Raw genomic sequence first — 15,313 nt, 5'->3', positions numbered from 1 at the left:
CCTATTGGGACTCCCTTATAGGACCCCCAAATCCCCTTTGGACCCCTCTATGGGACCCCCAAATCCTATTGGGACTCCCATACAGGACCCCCATCTCCCCATGAGACCCCCAAATCCTATTGGGACTCCCTTATAGGACCCCCATCTCCCCACACGACCCCCAAATCCCCTTTGGACCCTTTTATGGGACCCTGAAATCCCTTCAGGACCCCCAAATCCTATTGGGAGTCCCATACAGGACCCCCATCTCCCCACAGGACCCCCAAATTCCCTTTGAACCCCTTTATGGGACCCTCATCTCCCCATGGGACCCCCAGATCCCCTCTGTGGGACCCCCATCTCCCCACAGGACCCCCAAATTCCCTTTGAACCCCTTTATGGGACCCTCATCTCCCCATGGGACCGCCATCTCCCCACAGGACCCCCAAATCCCCTTTGGAGCCCTCTATGGGATCCTCTATGAGAGGATCGACGTGCAGAGCTTTATTTATGGGAAGGGGGGGTGGGGAGGGAAACCTTTTGGGGTTTTTTTGGGGGGGGGATATGGGGTTTTTTTTGGGGGGGGGGGGGGGTCACTGGACGGGGGTCTCGTTGGCCCCCCCTGCTGAGTCCTGAGGTTTCATCACATCCGGGAGCTCGGGGGGGCTGGAGAAGGCGTCGATGCGCAGAGCCTCAAAACATTCATCTGGGGCGGGGGGGAAAAAGGGGGGAAAATGACCCCAAAATGGCCCCAAATGGCCCCCAAATAAACCCGGGTGCCCCATAGGTGTCTCAAGGATGGATCAAAATGACCCCAAATGGACCCAAAATGGCCCCAAAATGAGCCCAGGTGCCCCAAATGGCCCCAAAACTGCCCCAAATGGGCCCAAAATGTCCCAAATAGCCCCAAAATTGCCCCCAAACTGACCCAAAATGGCCCCAAAATAAACCCAGGTGCCCCAAGTGGCCCCAAAATTGCCCCCAAACAGACCCAAAACGGCCCCAAAATGAGCCCAGGTGTCCCAAATGAGCCCCACATGGCCCCAAAATGCCCCAAATAGTCCCAAAATGGCCCCAAATGGCCCCAAATAAACCCGGGTGCCCCATAGGTGTCTCAAGAATGGATCAAAATGACCCCAAATGGACCCAAAATGGCCCCAAAATGAGCCCAGGTGCCCCAAATGGACCCAAAATGGCCCCAAAATGGCCCCAAAATGAGCCCAGTTGCCCCAAATGAGCCCCAAAAGGCCCCAAATGGCCTCAAAATTGCCCCCAAATGGTCCCAAAATGAGCCCCAAAAGGCCCCAAAATGCCCCAAATAGACCCAAAATGGCCCCAAATGGCCCCAAATAAACCCGGGTGCCCCATAGGTGTCTCAAGAATGGATCAAAATGACCCCAAATAGACCCAAATGGCCCCAAAATGAGCCCAGGTGCCCCAAATGGCCCCAAAACTGCCCCAAATGGCCCCAAAATGCCCCAAATAGCCCCAAAATTGCCCCCAAACGGACCCAAAATGGCCCCAAAATGTCCCAAATAGACCCAAAATGGCCCTCAAATGGCCCCAAATAAACCCGGGTGCCCCATAGGTGTCTCAAGGATGGATCAAAATGACCCCAAATACACCCAAGATGGCCCCAAATGGCCCCAAATGGACCCAAAATGGCCCCAAAATGAGCCCAGGTGCCCCAAATGGCCCCAAAACTGCCCCAAATAGACCCAAAATGGCCCCAAATGGCCCCAAATAAACCCGGGTGCCCCATAGGTGTCTCAAGGATGGATCAAAATGACCCCAAATACACCCAAGATGGCCCCAAAATGCCCCAAATGGCCCCAAATGGACCCAAAATGGCCCCAAAATGAGCCCAGTTGCCCCAAATGGCCCCAAAATGGCCCCAAATTGACCCAAAATGGCCCCAAAATGAGCCCAGGTGCCCCAAATGGACCCAAAATGGCCCCAAAATGAGCCCAGTTGCCCCAAATGAGCCCCAAATGGCCTCAAAATTGCCCCCAAATGGCCCCAAAATGAGCCCAGGTGCCCCAAATGAGCCCCAAATGGCCCCAAAACTGCCCCAAATAGACCCAAAATGGCCCCAAATGGCCCCAAAATAAAGCCGGGTGCCCCATAGGTGTCTCAAGAATGGATCAAAATGACCCAAAATGGCCCCAAAATGCCCCAAAAGAACCCAAAATGGCCCCAAAATGAGCCCAGGTGCCCCAAATGGCCCCAAAATTGCCCCCAAATGGACCCAAAATGGCCCCAAAATGAGCCCAGGTGCCCCAAATGGACCCAAAATGGCCCCAAAATGAGCCCAGGTGCCCCAAATGGCCCCAAAATTGCCCCCAAATGGACCCAGAATGGCCCCAAAATGAGCCCAGTTGCACCAAATGAGCCCCAAATGGCCTCAAAATTGCCCCCAAATGGCCCCAAAATGAGCCCAGGTGCCCCAAATGAGCCCCAAATGGCCCCAAAACTGCCCCAAAATGACCCAAAATGGCCCCAAAATGCCCCAAAAGAACCCAAAATGGCCCCAAAATGAGCCCAGGTGCCCCAAATGGCCCCAAAATTGCCCCCAAATGGACCCAAAATGGCCCCAAAATGAGCCCAGGTGCCCCAAATGGACCCAAAATGGCCCCAAAATGAGCCCAGGTGCCCCAAATGGACCCAAAATGGCCCCAAAATGAGCCCAGGTGCCCCAAATGGCCCCAAAATTGCCCCCAAATGGACCCAAAATGGCCCCAAAATGAGCCCAGGTGCCCAAAATGGCCCCAAAACTGCCCCAAATAGACCCAAAATGGCCCCAAATGGCCCCAAAATAAACCCGGGTGCCCCATAGGTGTCTCAAGGATGGATCAAAATGACCCCAAATGGACCCAAAATGGCCCCAAAATGCCCCAAATGGCCCCAAAATGGCCCCAAAATGAGCCCAGGTGCCCCAAATGGCCCCAAAATGGCCCCAAAATGCCCCAAATGGCCCCAAAAGGACCCAAAATGGCCCCAAAATGAGCCCAGGTGCCCCAAATGGCCCCAAAATTGCCCCCAAATGGACCCAGAATGGCCCCAAAATGAGCCCAGTTGCACCAAATGAGCCCCAAATGGCCCCAAAAGGCCTCAAAATTGCCCCCAAATGGCCCCAAAATGAGCCCAGGTGTCCCAAATGAGCCCCACATGGCCCCAAAATGCCCCAAATGGACCCAAAATGGCCCCAAAATGCCCCAAACGGACCCAAAATGGCCCCAAAATGAGCCCAGGTGCCCCAAATGGGCCCCAAACGAGCCCCAAATGGCCCCAAAATGGCCCCAAATGAGCCCCAAAATGGACCCAAAATGGCCCCAAAATGAGCCCAGGTGCCCCAAATGGGCCCCAAATGGCCCAAATGGCCCCAAAATGGCCCCAAATGGCCCCAAAATAAACCCGGGTGCCCCATAGGTGTCTCAAGGATGGATCAAAATGACCCCAAATGCCCCATATGGCCCCATAGGTGCCCCCAATCCCCCCATAAGTGCCCCCAAACCCCCATAAATGCCCCCAACCCCCCCCATAAGAACTCCATATCCCCCCATAAGAACCCCCAACCCCCCAAGTAACCCCCCGCCCCATAAATGCCCCCAACCCCCCCATAAGAACCCCCAATCCCCCCATAAGTGCCCCCAATCCCCCCATAAGTGCCCCCAAACCCCCATAGGTGCCCCCAAACCCCCCACAAGTACCCCCCCCCGCCCCATAAGTGCCCCCAACCCCCACATAAGAACCCCATATCCCCCCATAAGTGCTCCCAAACCCCCATAAATGCCCCCAACCCCCCCATAAGAACCCCCAACCCCCCTACACGTACCCCCCCTGCCCCATAAGTGCCCCCAACCCCCCTTAAGAACCCCCAACCCCTCCTCCCCGCCCCATAAGTGCCCCCAAATCACCCATAAGTGCCCCCAATCCTCCCTCCCTGCCCCATAAGTGCCCCCAACCCCCCCATAACCACCCCCAATCCCCCCATAAATGCCCTCAATCCCCCCATAAGTGCCCCCACCCCCCCCCACAAGTACCCCCCCCCGCCCCATAAGTGCCCCCAACCCCCCCATAAGTGCCCCCAAACCCCCATAGGTGCCCCCAACCCCCCAAGTACCCCCCCCGCCCCATAAATGCCCCCAACCCCCCCATAAGAACCCCATATCCCCCCATAAGAACCCCCAATCCCCCCATAAGAACCCCCAATCCCCCATAAGTGCCCCCAATCCCCCCATAAGTGCCCCCAAACCCCCATAAGTGCCCCCAAACCCCCCATAAGAACCCCCAACCCCCCCACACGTACCCCCCCCGCCCCATAAGTGCCCCCAACCCCCCTTAAGAACCCCCAACCCCTCCTCCCCGCCCCATAAGTGCCCTCAAATCACCCATAAGTGCCCCCAATCCTCCCTCCCTGCCCCATAAGTGCCCCCAATCCCCCCATAACCACCCCCAATCCCCCCATAAATGCCCTCAATCCCCCCATAAGTGCCCCCAACCCCCCCACAAGTACCCCCCCCGCCCCATAAGTGCCCCCAACCCCCCCATAAGTGCCCCCAAACCCCCATAGGTGCCCCCAACCCCCCAAGTACCCCCCCCGCCCCATAAATGCCCCCAACCCCCCCATAAGAACCCCATATCCCCCCATAAGAACCCCCAATCCCCCCATAAGTGCCCCCAAACCCCCATAAGTGCCCCCAACCCCCCCATAAGTACCCCCCCGCCCCATAAGTGCCCCCAACCCCCCCCATAAGAACCCCCATATCCCCCCATAAGTGCCCCCAAACCCCCATAAGTGCCCCCAATCCCCCCATAAGTGCCCCCAAACCCCCCCATAAGAACCCCCAACCCCCCCACACGTACCCCCCCCGCCCCATAGAACGAGCTGTGGGGCAGACCCACCAGCGCTGCGCAGCGCCAGCCCCACGGTTGCGGGCGCCTGCGGCCGGGCGGTCTGACTGGTGAAGCCGCAGTCGCCCAACGTCTTCGAGTCGTCCAACAGCTGCTCGTCCTGTGGGGTACAGCCGCCCCATAGCGCCCCATAGCGCCCCACAGAGCCCCATAGAGACCCCACAAAGCCCCATAGCGCCCCATAGAGCCCCATAGAAACCCCACAGAGCACCATAGAGCATCGTAGAGCCCCATAATGCCCCACAGAGCCCCATAGAGCCCCACAGAGCCCCATACTGCCACATAGCGCCCCATAGCGCCCCACAGAGCCCCACAGAGACCCCACAAAGCCCCATAGCGCCCCATAGAGCCCCATAGAGACCCCACAGAGCACCACAGAGCATCATAGAGCCCCATAATGCCCCATAGAGCATCATAGAGCCCCACAGAGACCCCACAGAGCCCCATAGAGCCCCACAGAGCCCCATACTGCCACATAGCGCCCCATAGCGCCCCACAGAGCCCCACAGAGACCCCACAAAGCCCCATAGCGCCCCATAGAGCCCCATAGAGACCCCACAGAGCACCACAGAGCATCATAGAGCCCCATAATGCCCCATAGAGCATCATAGAGCCCCACAGAGACCCCACAGAGCCCCATAGAGCCCCACAGAGCCCCATACTGCCACATAGCGCCCCATAGAGCCACATAGAGCCCCATAGAGCATCATAGAGCCCCATAGCGCCCCATAGAGCCCCACAGAGCCTCATAGAGACCTCACAGAGCCCCATAGAGCATCATAGAGCCCCATAGCACCCCACAGCACCCCATAGAACATCATAGAACCGCATAGCATCCCATAGCCACCCCATAGAGCCCCATAGAGCCCCACAGAGTCCCACAGAGTCCCCATAGAGCCCCACAGCGCCCCATAGAGCCCCACAGAGACCCCACAGAGCCCAATAGAGCCCCATAGAGCATCATAGAGCCCCACAGAGCCCCACAATGCCCCACAGAGCCCCATAGAGCATCATAGCACCCCACAGCACCCCATAGAGACCCCACAATGCCCCACGGAGCACCATAGAGCCCCATAGAGCATCATAGAGCCCCATAGCACCCCATAGAGCCCCATAGCGCCCCACAGAGCCCCACAATGCCCAATGGAGCCCCATAGAGCATCATAGAGCCCCATAGCGCCCCATAGCCACCCCATAGAGCCCCACAGAGACCCCACAGAGCACCATAGAGCCCCATAGAGCATCATAGAGCCCCATAGCGCCCCATAGAGCCCCACAGCGTCCCACAGAGCCCCACAGTGCCCCATGGAGCCCCATAGAACATCATAGAGCCCCATAGCACCCCATAGCGCCCCATATCACCCCACAGCCTCCCACAGACACCCCATAGCGCCCCATATGACCCCACAGACACCCCATATCACCCCATAGCCCCCCATAGACACCCTATAACACCCCATAGCCATCACAGACACCCCATAGCCCCCATAGACACCCCGTATCACCCCATAGCCCCCCACAGACACCCCATATCACCCCACAGCCCCCCCCCCAGACACCCCATAGCCCCCCCCAGACACCCCGTATCACCCCATAGCCCCCCATAACCACCACATATCACCCCACAGCCCCCCTCAGACACCCCATATCACTCCATAGACCCCTATAAAGCCCCGTATCACCCCATAGCCCCCCACAGACACCCCATATCACCCCACAGCCCCCCACAGACACCCCATAGCCCCCATAGACACCCCGTATCACCCCATAGCCCCCCACAGACACCCCATATAACCCCACAGCCCCCCATAGACACCCCAGACGCCCCACAGCCCCCCCATAGCCCCCCATAGACACCCTATAACACCCCATAGCCCCCCACAGACACCCCATATCACCCCACAGCCCCCCACAGCCCCCCCATAGCGCCCCATATGACCACACAGACACCCCATATCACCCCATAGCCCCCCATAGACACCCTATAACACCCCATAGCCATCACAGACACCCCATAGCCCCCATGGACACCCCGTATCACCCCATAGCCCCCCACAGACACCCCATATCACCCCACAGCCCCCCTCCAGACACCCCATAGCCCCCCCCAGACACCCCTTATCACCCCATAGCCCCCCATAACCACCACATATCACCCCACAGCCCCCCTCAGACACCCCATATCACTCCATAGACCCCTATAAAGCCCCGTATCACCCCATAGCCCCCCACAGACACCCCATATCACCCCACAGCCCCCCACAGACACCCCATAGCCCCCATAGACACCCCGTATCACCCCATAGCCCCCCACAGACACCCCATATAACCCCACAGCCCCCCATAGACACCCCAGACGCCCCACAACCCCCCCATAGCCCCCCATAGACACCCTATAACACCCCATAGCCCCCCACAGACACCCCATATCACCCCACAGCCCCCCACAGCCCCCCCATAGCGCCCCATATGACCACACAGACACCCCATATCACCCCATAGCCCCCCATAGACACCCTATAACACCCCATAGCCATCACAGACACCCCATAGCCCCCATAGACACCCTGTATCACCCCATAGCCCCCCACAGACACCCCATATCACCCCACAGCCCCCCCCCAGACACCCCATAGCCCCCCCCAGACACCCCTTATCACCCCATAGCCCCCCATAACCACCACATATCACCCCATACCCCCCCCAGACACCCCATAGCGCCCCACAGACAACCCTACAGCCCCCCCACAGCCCATAGCCCCCAAAGACACCCCACATCACCCCATAGCCCCCCCCAGACACCCCATAGCTGCCCACAGACACCCCATATCACCCCATGTCACCCTATAAAACCCCGTATCACCCCATAGCCCCCCCATAGCCACCCCATATCACCCCACAGCCCCCCCCAGACACCTCATAGCCCCCCACAGACAGCCCATATCACCCCATAGCCCCCCCAGACACCCCATATCACCCCGTAGCCCCCCATAGCCACCCCATATCACCCCACAGCCCCCCACAGACACCCCATAGCCCCCCACAGACACCTCATATCACCCCATATCACCCTATAAAACCCCGTATCACCCCATAGCCCCCCACAGACACCCTATAACACCCCATAGCCCCCCACAGACACCCCATATCACCCCACAGCCCCCCACAGACACCCCATAGCCCCCCACAGACACCCCATAGCGCCCCATATGACCCTACAGCCACCCCATATCACCCCACAGCCCCCCACAGACACCCCATAGCCCCCCACAGACACCCCATATCACCCCATAGACCCCTATAAAGCCCCGTATCAACCCATAGCCCCCCACAGCCACCCCATATCACCCCTAAGCCCCCCACAGCCACCCCATATCACCCCATAGCCCCCCATAGCCACCCCATATCACCCCACAGCCCCCCACAGACACCCCATAGCCCCCTATAACACCCCATAGCCCCCCACAGACACCCCATATCACCCCACAGCCCCCCACAGACACCCCATAGCCCCCCATAGACGCTCCAAGGCCCCCCCACAGCCCATAACCCCCAAAGACACCCCACATCACCCCATAGCCCCCCCAGACACCCCATATCACCCCATAGAGCCCCCCATAGACACCCTATAACACCCCATAGCCCCCCACAGACACCCCATATCACCCCACAGCCCCCCACAGACACCTCATAGCGCCCCATATGACCCCACAGCCACCCCATATCACCCCATAGCCCCCCATAGACACCCTATAACACCCCATAGCCATCACAGACACCCCATAGCCCCCCACAGACACCCCATATCACCCCACAGCCCCACCCCCAGACACCCCATAGCCCCCCCCAGACACCCCGTATCACCCCATAGCCCCCCCATAGCCACCCTATAACACCCCATAGCCCCCCACAGACACCCCATAGCCCCCCATAGACACCCTATAACACCCCATAGCCCCCCACAGACACCCCATAGCCCCCCATAGCCCCCCATAGACACCCTATAACACCCCATAGACCCCAATAGACACCCCATATCACCCCATAGCCACCCCATATCACCCCACAGCCCCCCCCACAGACACCCCACAGCCGCCCCACAGCCCATAGCTCACCTTGTAGAGGCGCTGCTCCTCGGGCGGCCGTTTGAGGATCCCCTCCACGATGCGCTTCAGCTCCAGCACTGTGCTCGACTCCTTGGCGTCCGTGAAGATGGTGGTCTTATGGCGCCGGATCATCAGGAACACGTCCTGTATGGGGTCAGATGGGGTCAGATGGGGTCGTATGGGGTCATATGGGGTCATATGGGGTCATATGGGGTCATATGGGGTTATATGGGGTCATATGGACAGCCCATAGGGTCATATGGACAGCCCATAGGCGTCCGTGAAGATGGTGGTCTTATGGCGCCGGATCATCAGGAACACGTCCTGTATGGGGTCGTATGGGGTCGTATGGGGTCATATGGGGTCGTATGGGGTCATATGGGGTCATATGGACAGCCCATAGGGTTATATGGACAGCCCATAGGGTTATATGGACAGCCCATAGGCGTCCGTGAAGATGGTGGTCTTATGGCGCCGGATCATCAGGAACACGTCCTGTATGGGGTCAGATGGGGTCAGATGGGGTCATACGGGGTCATATGGGGTCATACAGGGTCATATGGGGTCATATGGACAGCCCATAGGGTTATATAGGGATATATGGGGTTATATGGGGGCATATAGGGGGATATGGGGTCATATGGGGTCATATGGACAGCCCATAGGCGTCCGTGAAGATGGTGGTCTTATGGCGCCGGATCATCAGGAACACGTCCTGTATGGGGTCAGATGGGGTCGTATGGGGTCGTATGGGGTCATATGGGGTCATATGGGGTCATATGGGGTTATATGGGGTCATATGGACAGCCCATAGGGTTATATGGACAGCCCATAGGCGTCCGTGAAGATGGTGGTCTTATGGCGCCGGATCATCAGGAACACGTCCTGTATGGGGTCGTATGGGGTCGTATGGGGTCATATGGGGTCGTATGGGGTCATATGGGGTCATATGGACAGCCCATAGGGTTATATGGACAGCCCATAGGGTTATATGGACAGCCCATAGGCGTCCGTGAAGATGGTGGTCTTATGGCGCCGGATCATCAGGAACACGTCCTGTATGGGGTCAGATGGGGTCATACGGGGTCATATGGGGTCATACAGGGTCATATGGGGTCATATGGACAGCCCATAGGGTTATATAGGGATATATGGGGTTATATGGGGGCATATAGGGGGATATGGGGTCATATGGGGTCATATGGACAGCCCATAGGCGTCCGTGAAGATGGTGGTCTTATGGCGCCAGATCATCAGGAACACGTCCTGTATGGGGTCAGATGGGGTCGTATGGGGTCGTATGGGGTCATATGGGGTCATATGGGGTCATATGGGGTTATATGGGGTCATATGGACAGCCCATAGGGTTATATGGACAGCCCATAGGCGTCCGTGAAGATGGTGGTCTTATGGCGCCGGATCATCAGGAACACGTCCTGTATGGGGTCGTATGGGGTCGTATGGGGTCATATGGGGTCGTATGGGGTCATATGGGGTCATATGGACAGCCCATAGGGTTATATGGACAGCCCATAGGGTTATATGGACAGCCCATAGGCGTCCGTGAAGATGGTGGTCTTATGGCGCCGGATCATCAGGAACACGTCCTGTATGGGGTCAGATGGGGTCAGATGGGGTCATACGGGGTCATATGGGGTCATACAGGGTCATATGGGGTCATATGGACAGCCCATAGGGTTATATAGGGATATATGGGGTTATATGGGGGCATATAGGGGGATATGGGGTCATATGGGGTCATATGGACAGCCCATAGGCGTCCGTGAAGATGGTGGTCTTATGGCGCCGGATCATCAGGAACACGTCCTGTATGGGGTCAGATGGGGTCGTATGGGGTCGTATGGGGTCATATGGGGTCATATGGGGTCATATGGGGTTATATGGGGTCATATGGACAGCCCATAGGGTTATATGGACAGCCCATAGGCGTCCGTGAAGATGGTGGTCTTATGGCGCCGGATCATCAGGAACACGTCCTGTATGGGGTCAGATGGGGTCAGATGGGGGTCTATGGGGGGATATGGGGTCATATGGGGTTATATGGACAGCCCATACGGTTATATGGACAGCCCACAGGGTTATATGGGGATATATGGGGTTATATGGACAGCCCATAGGGTTATATGGGGATATACGGGGTTATATGGACAGCCCATAGGGTTATATGGACAGCCCATAGGGTTATATGGGGATATATGGGGTTATATGGACAGCCCATAGGGTTATATGGACAGCCCATACGGTTATATGGGGATATATGGGGTTATATGGACAGCCCATAGGGTTATATGGGGATATATGGGGTTATATGGACAGCCCATAGGGTTATATGGACAGCCCATACGGTTATATGGGGATATATGGGGTTATATGGACAGCCCATAGGGTTATATGGACAGCCCATACGGTTATATGGGGATATATGGGGTTATTTGGACAGCCCATAGGGTTATATGGACAGCCCATAGGGTTATATGGGGTATATGGGGAGATATGGGGGGATATGGGGTCATATGGGGTTAAATGGACAGCCCATAGGGTTATATGGGGTCATATGGGGTTATATGGACAGCCCATAAAATTATATGGGGTTATATAGGGTTATAAGGACAGCCCATAGGGTTATATGGGGGCATATGGGGTTATAGGGGGGTATATGGGGTTATATGGAGAGCCCATAGGATTATATGGGGGCATATGGGGTTATATGGGGATATATGGAGTTATATGGACATCCTATAGGATTATATGGACAGCCCATAGGGGTATATGGGGTTATGGTTCTGGTGATGGCAGTCAGGGGTTATGGGGTCAGAGGTTATGGGGTCAGGGGGTTGTAGGGTTATGGGATCGGAGGTTATGGGTCAGGGGTTATGGGGTCAGCGGGGTGTGGGGTTATGGGGTCAGAGATTATAGGTCAGGGGTTATGGGGCCAGGGGGCAGGGTTATGGGGTCGGGGGGTTGTGGGGTTATGGAGTCAGGGGTTATGGGGTCAGAGGTTACAGGTCAGAGGTTATGGGGTCAGGGGCTATGGGGTCAGGGGGTTGTGGGGTTATGGGGTCAGGGCCTATGGGGTCAGGGCCTATGGGGTCAAGGGGTTGTGGGGTTATGAGGTCAGGGCCTATGGGGTCAAGGGGTCATGGGGTTATGGGGTCAGGGCCTATGGGGTCACGGGGTTGTGGGGTTATGGGGTCAGAGGTTATGGGGTCACGGGGTTGTGGGGTTATGGGGTCAGAGGTTATGGGGTCAGGACCTACGGGGTCAAGGGGTTGGGGGGTTATGGGGTCAGGGCCTATGGGGTCAAGGGGTCATGGGGTAGGGGGCTATGGGGTCAGGTTATGGGGTCAGGGGGTTGTGGGGTTATGGGGTATGGGGCTACGGGGTCAGAGGTTACAGGTCAGAGGTTATGGGGTCAGGGGGTTGTGGGGCTATGGGGTCAGAGGTCACAGGTCAGGGGCTATGGGGTCAGGGGGTCGCAGCACTTCCGGGTCTCCGCAGTGAAAGGGCGTGGCCTCGCTATGTGGGCGTGGCCTCGCTATGGGGCTACAAAGCGACGTGGGCGTGGCCTCTGCGCGCGGGGGCGTGGCTTCGCTTTGTGGGCGTGGCCTCGGTGTGGGGGAACAAATCGGGGCCCGTTGCGATGTGGGCGTGGCCTCGGTGAGAAGGGGCGTGGTCTCGGCGTGTGTGGGCGTGGCCTCGAGGTAGGGGGCGTGGCCTCGAGCTGTGGGGGCGCCCCAATGCGGGGGGGGCGAAGGGGGCGCAGCACGGAGCCCCGAAACGGCGCTTTGTGAATTGGGGACCCCCAAACCCCCCCGGGAGGCCCCGCCCCTTCCTCCCATAGCCCCGCCCCCTCTGCCCGTCTCCCCCCTCCCCCACTTCGCCTCCGTTTATCCCCTCCCCCCCTCCCCCCCATCCCGGTACCATCTCCGCTCCGCTCTGCTCTGCGCTGCGCTCCCGGCACTCCCCGCGGCCGGAAGTTCTCCTCGACTGCGCTTCCGGTCCGCGCCGTTTCCTGCCGGCCTCACTTCCGCTTCCGGTTTCCCCGCCCACATCCGGTCACGGCCCTGGCAGGGCGCCGCCATTTTGTACGCTGGCTCCGTGCGGCCGCCGCCATTTTGGGGGGGGGGAGTGGGCGGTCCTATAGGGCTCTGTGGGGCGCCTATGGGGCTCTGTGGGGCCATATGGGGTCACTGTGAGTCTATGCCGTTCCTATGGGTCCAGAATTGGGGTCTGTGGGGCACAATAGGGGCCCTATGGGGCTCTGTGGGGCCATATGGGGTCACTGTGGGTCTATGGGGCTCCTCTGGGTCCAGAGAGGGGTTTTGTGGGGCACTATAGGGGCCCTATGGGGTCCTATGGGGTCACTGTGGGGTGCTATGGGGTCCCTATAGGTCCAGAATTGGGGTCTGTGGGGCACAATAGGGGCCCTATGGGGCTCTGTGGGGTCTGTGGGGCACTATGGGGTCCCTATAGGTCCAGAACTGGGGTCTGTAGGGCTCTATAGGGGCCCTATGGGGCTCTGTGGGGTCATGTGGGGTCACTATATGCGGTTCTATGGGGTTCTATGGGGTTCCTATACGTGCAGAGATGGGGTCTGTGGGGCACTATAGGGGCCCTGTGGGGTCTGTGGGGCCACACAGAACCCCATAGAACCCCTCAGAGCCCCATAGAGACCCCATGGAACCCCACAGAGCACCATAGAGACCCCATAGAACCCCACAGAGCCACATAGAGCCCCGTAGAGACCCCATAGAGACCCCACAGAGCCCCATAGAGACCACACAGAGCCCCATAGAGACCCCATAGAGACCTCACAGCCCCCACAGAGCCCCATAGAACCCCACAGAGCCCCATAGAGACCCCACAGATCCCCATAGAGACCCACAGAGCCCCACAGAGCCCCATAGAGACCCCACAGAGCCCTATAGAGACCCAGAGACCCCACAGATCCCCATAGAGCCCCATAGAACCCCACAGAGCCCCATAGAGACCCCACAGATCCCCATAGAACCCCACAGAGCCCCACAGAGCCCCATAGAGACCCCACAGGCCCCATAGAGACCACACAGAGACCCAGAGAACCCCACAGGGCCCCACAGAACCTCATAGAGCCCCACAGAACCTCATAGAGCCCCATAGAGACTCCATAGAACCCCACAGAGCCCCATAGAACTCCACAGAGACCCCACAGTCCCCACAGAGCCCCACAGAGACCCACAGAGCCCCACAGAGACCCCACAGAGTCCCATAGAGCTTCACAGAGCCCCATAGAGACCCCATAGAGACACATAGAGACACCACAGAGCCCCATAGAACCCCACAGAGCCCCATAGAGACCCCATAGAACCCCACAGAGCCCTATAGAGACCCCACAGAGCCCCATAGAGACCACACAGAGCCCCATAGAGACCCTACAGAGCCCCATAGAGACCCCATAGAGACCTCACAGCCCCCACAGAGCCCCATAGAACCCCACAGAGCCCCATAGAGACACACAGAGCCCCATAGAACCCCATAGAGACACCATGGAACCCCACAGAGCCCCACAGAGCCCCATAGAGACCCCACAGAGACCCAGAGAACCCCACAGAGCCCCACAGAACCTCATAGAGCCCCATAGAGACCCCATAGAACCCCATAGAGACCCCATTGAGACCACTGAACCCCACAGAGCCCCACAGAACCTCATAGAGCCCCATAGAGACTCCATAGAACCCCACAGAGCCCCATAGAACTCCACAGAGACCCCACAGTCCCCACAGAGCCCCACAGAGACCCCACAGAGCCCCATAGAGACCCCATAGAACCCCACAGAGCCCTATAGAGACCCCCGAGAGCCCCATAGAGACCCATAGAGACCCCACAGTGCCCCATAGAGACCCCATAGAGACCCCATAGAACCCCACAGAGCCCCATAGAGACCCCACAGAGCCCCATAGAGACCCATAGAGACCCCACAGAGCCCCATAGAGACCCATAGACACCCCACAGAGCCCCACAGAGCCCCATAGAGACCCACAGAAGCCCACAGAGCCCCATAGAGACCCAGAGACACCCCACAGAGCCCCATAGAACCCCATAGAGACCCCACAGAGCCCCACAGAGCCCCATAGAACCCCACAGGCCCCATAGAGACCCCATAGAGACCACTGAACCCCACGGAGCCCCACAGAACCCCACAGAGCCCCACAGAACCTCATAGAGCCCCATAGAGACTCCATAGAACCCCACAGAGCCCCATAGAACTCCACAGACACCCCACAGTCCCCACAGAGCCCCACAGAGACCCCACA

At 58.4% G+C, this 15,313-nt stretch overlaps 1 protein-coding gene across 1 annotated transcript; it reads right to left on the bottom strand.

The window, feature by feature from the left end:
* Positions 1 to 563: 563 nt before the first annotated feature.
* Positions 564 to 12,992, bottom strand: ELOB (elongin B). Its single transcript, XM_040656831.2, has 4 exons — positions 12,942 to 12,992; positions 9,009 to 9,143; positions 4,885 to 4,993; positions 564 to 685 (listed from the first exon to the last, which is right to left on the bottom strand). The coding sequence occupies exons 1-4, from the start codon at positions 12,942 to 12,944 to the stop codon at positions 573 to 575; spliced, it is 360 nt and encodes a 119-aa protein (XP_040512765.1). The 5' UTR covers positions 12,945 to 12,992; the 3' UTR covers positions 564 to 572.
* Between the last annotated feature and the right edge of the window lie 2,321 nt (positions 12,993 to 15,313).

This window comes from Gallus gallus (assembly GCF_016699485.2).
Source record: "Gallus gallus isolate bGalGal1 chromosome 36 unlocalized genomic scaffold, bGalGal1.mat.broiler.GRCg7b 36_unloc1, whole genome shotgun sequence".
NCBI lineage: Eukaryota > Metazoa > Chordata > Aves > Galliformes > Phasianidae > Gallus > Gallus gallus.
The sequence above is the reverse complement of the archived record's forward strand: the minus strand, read 5'-3'. Positions and strand labels throughout refer to the sequence as shown.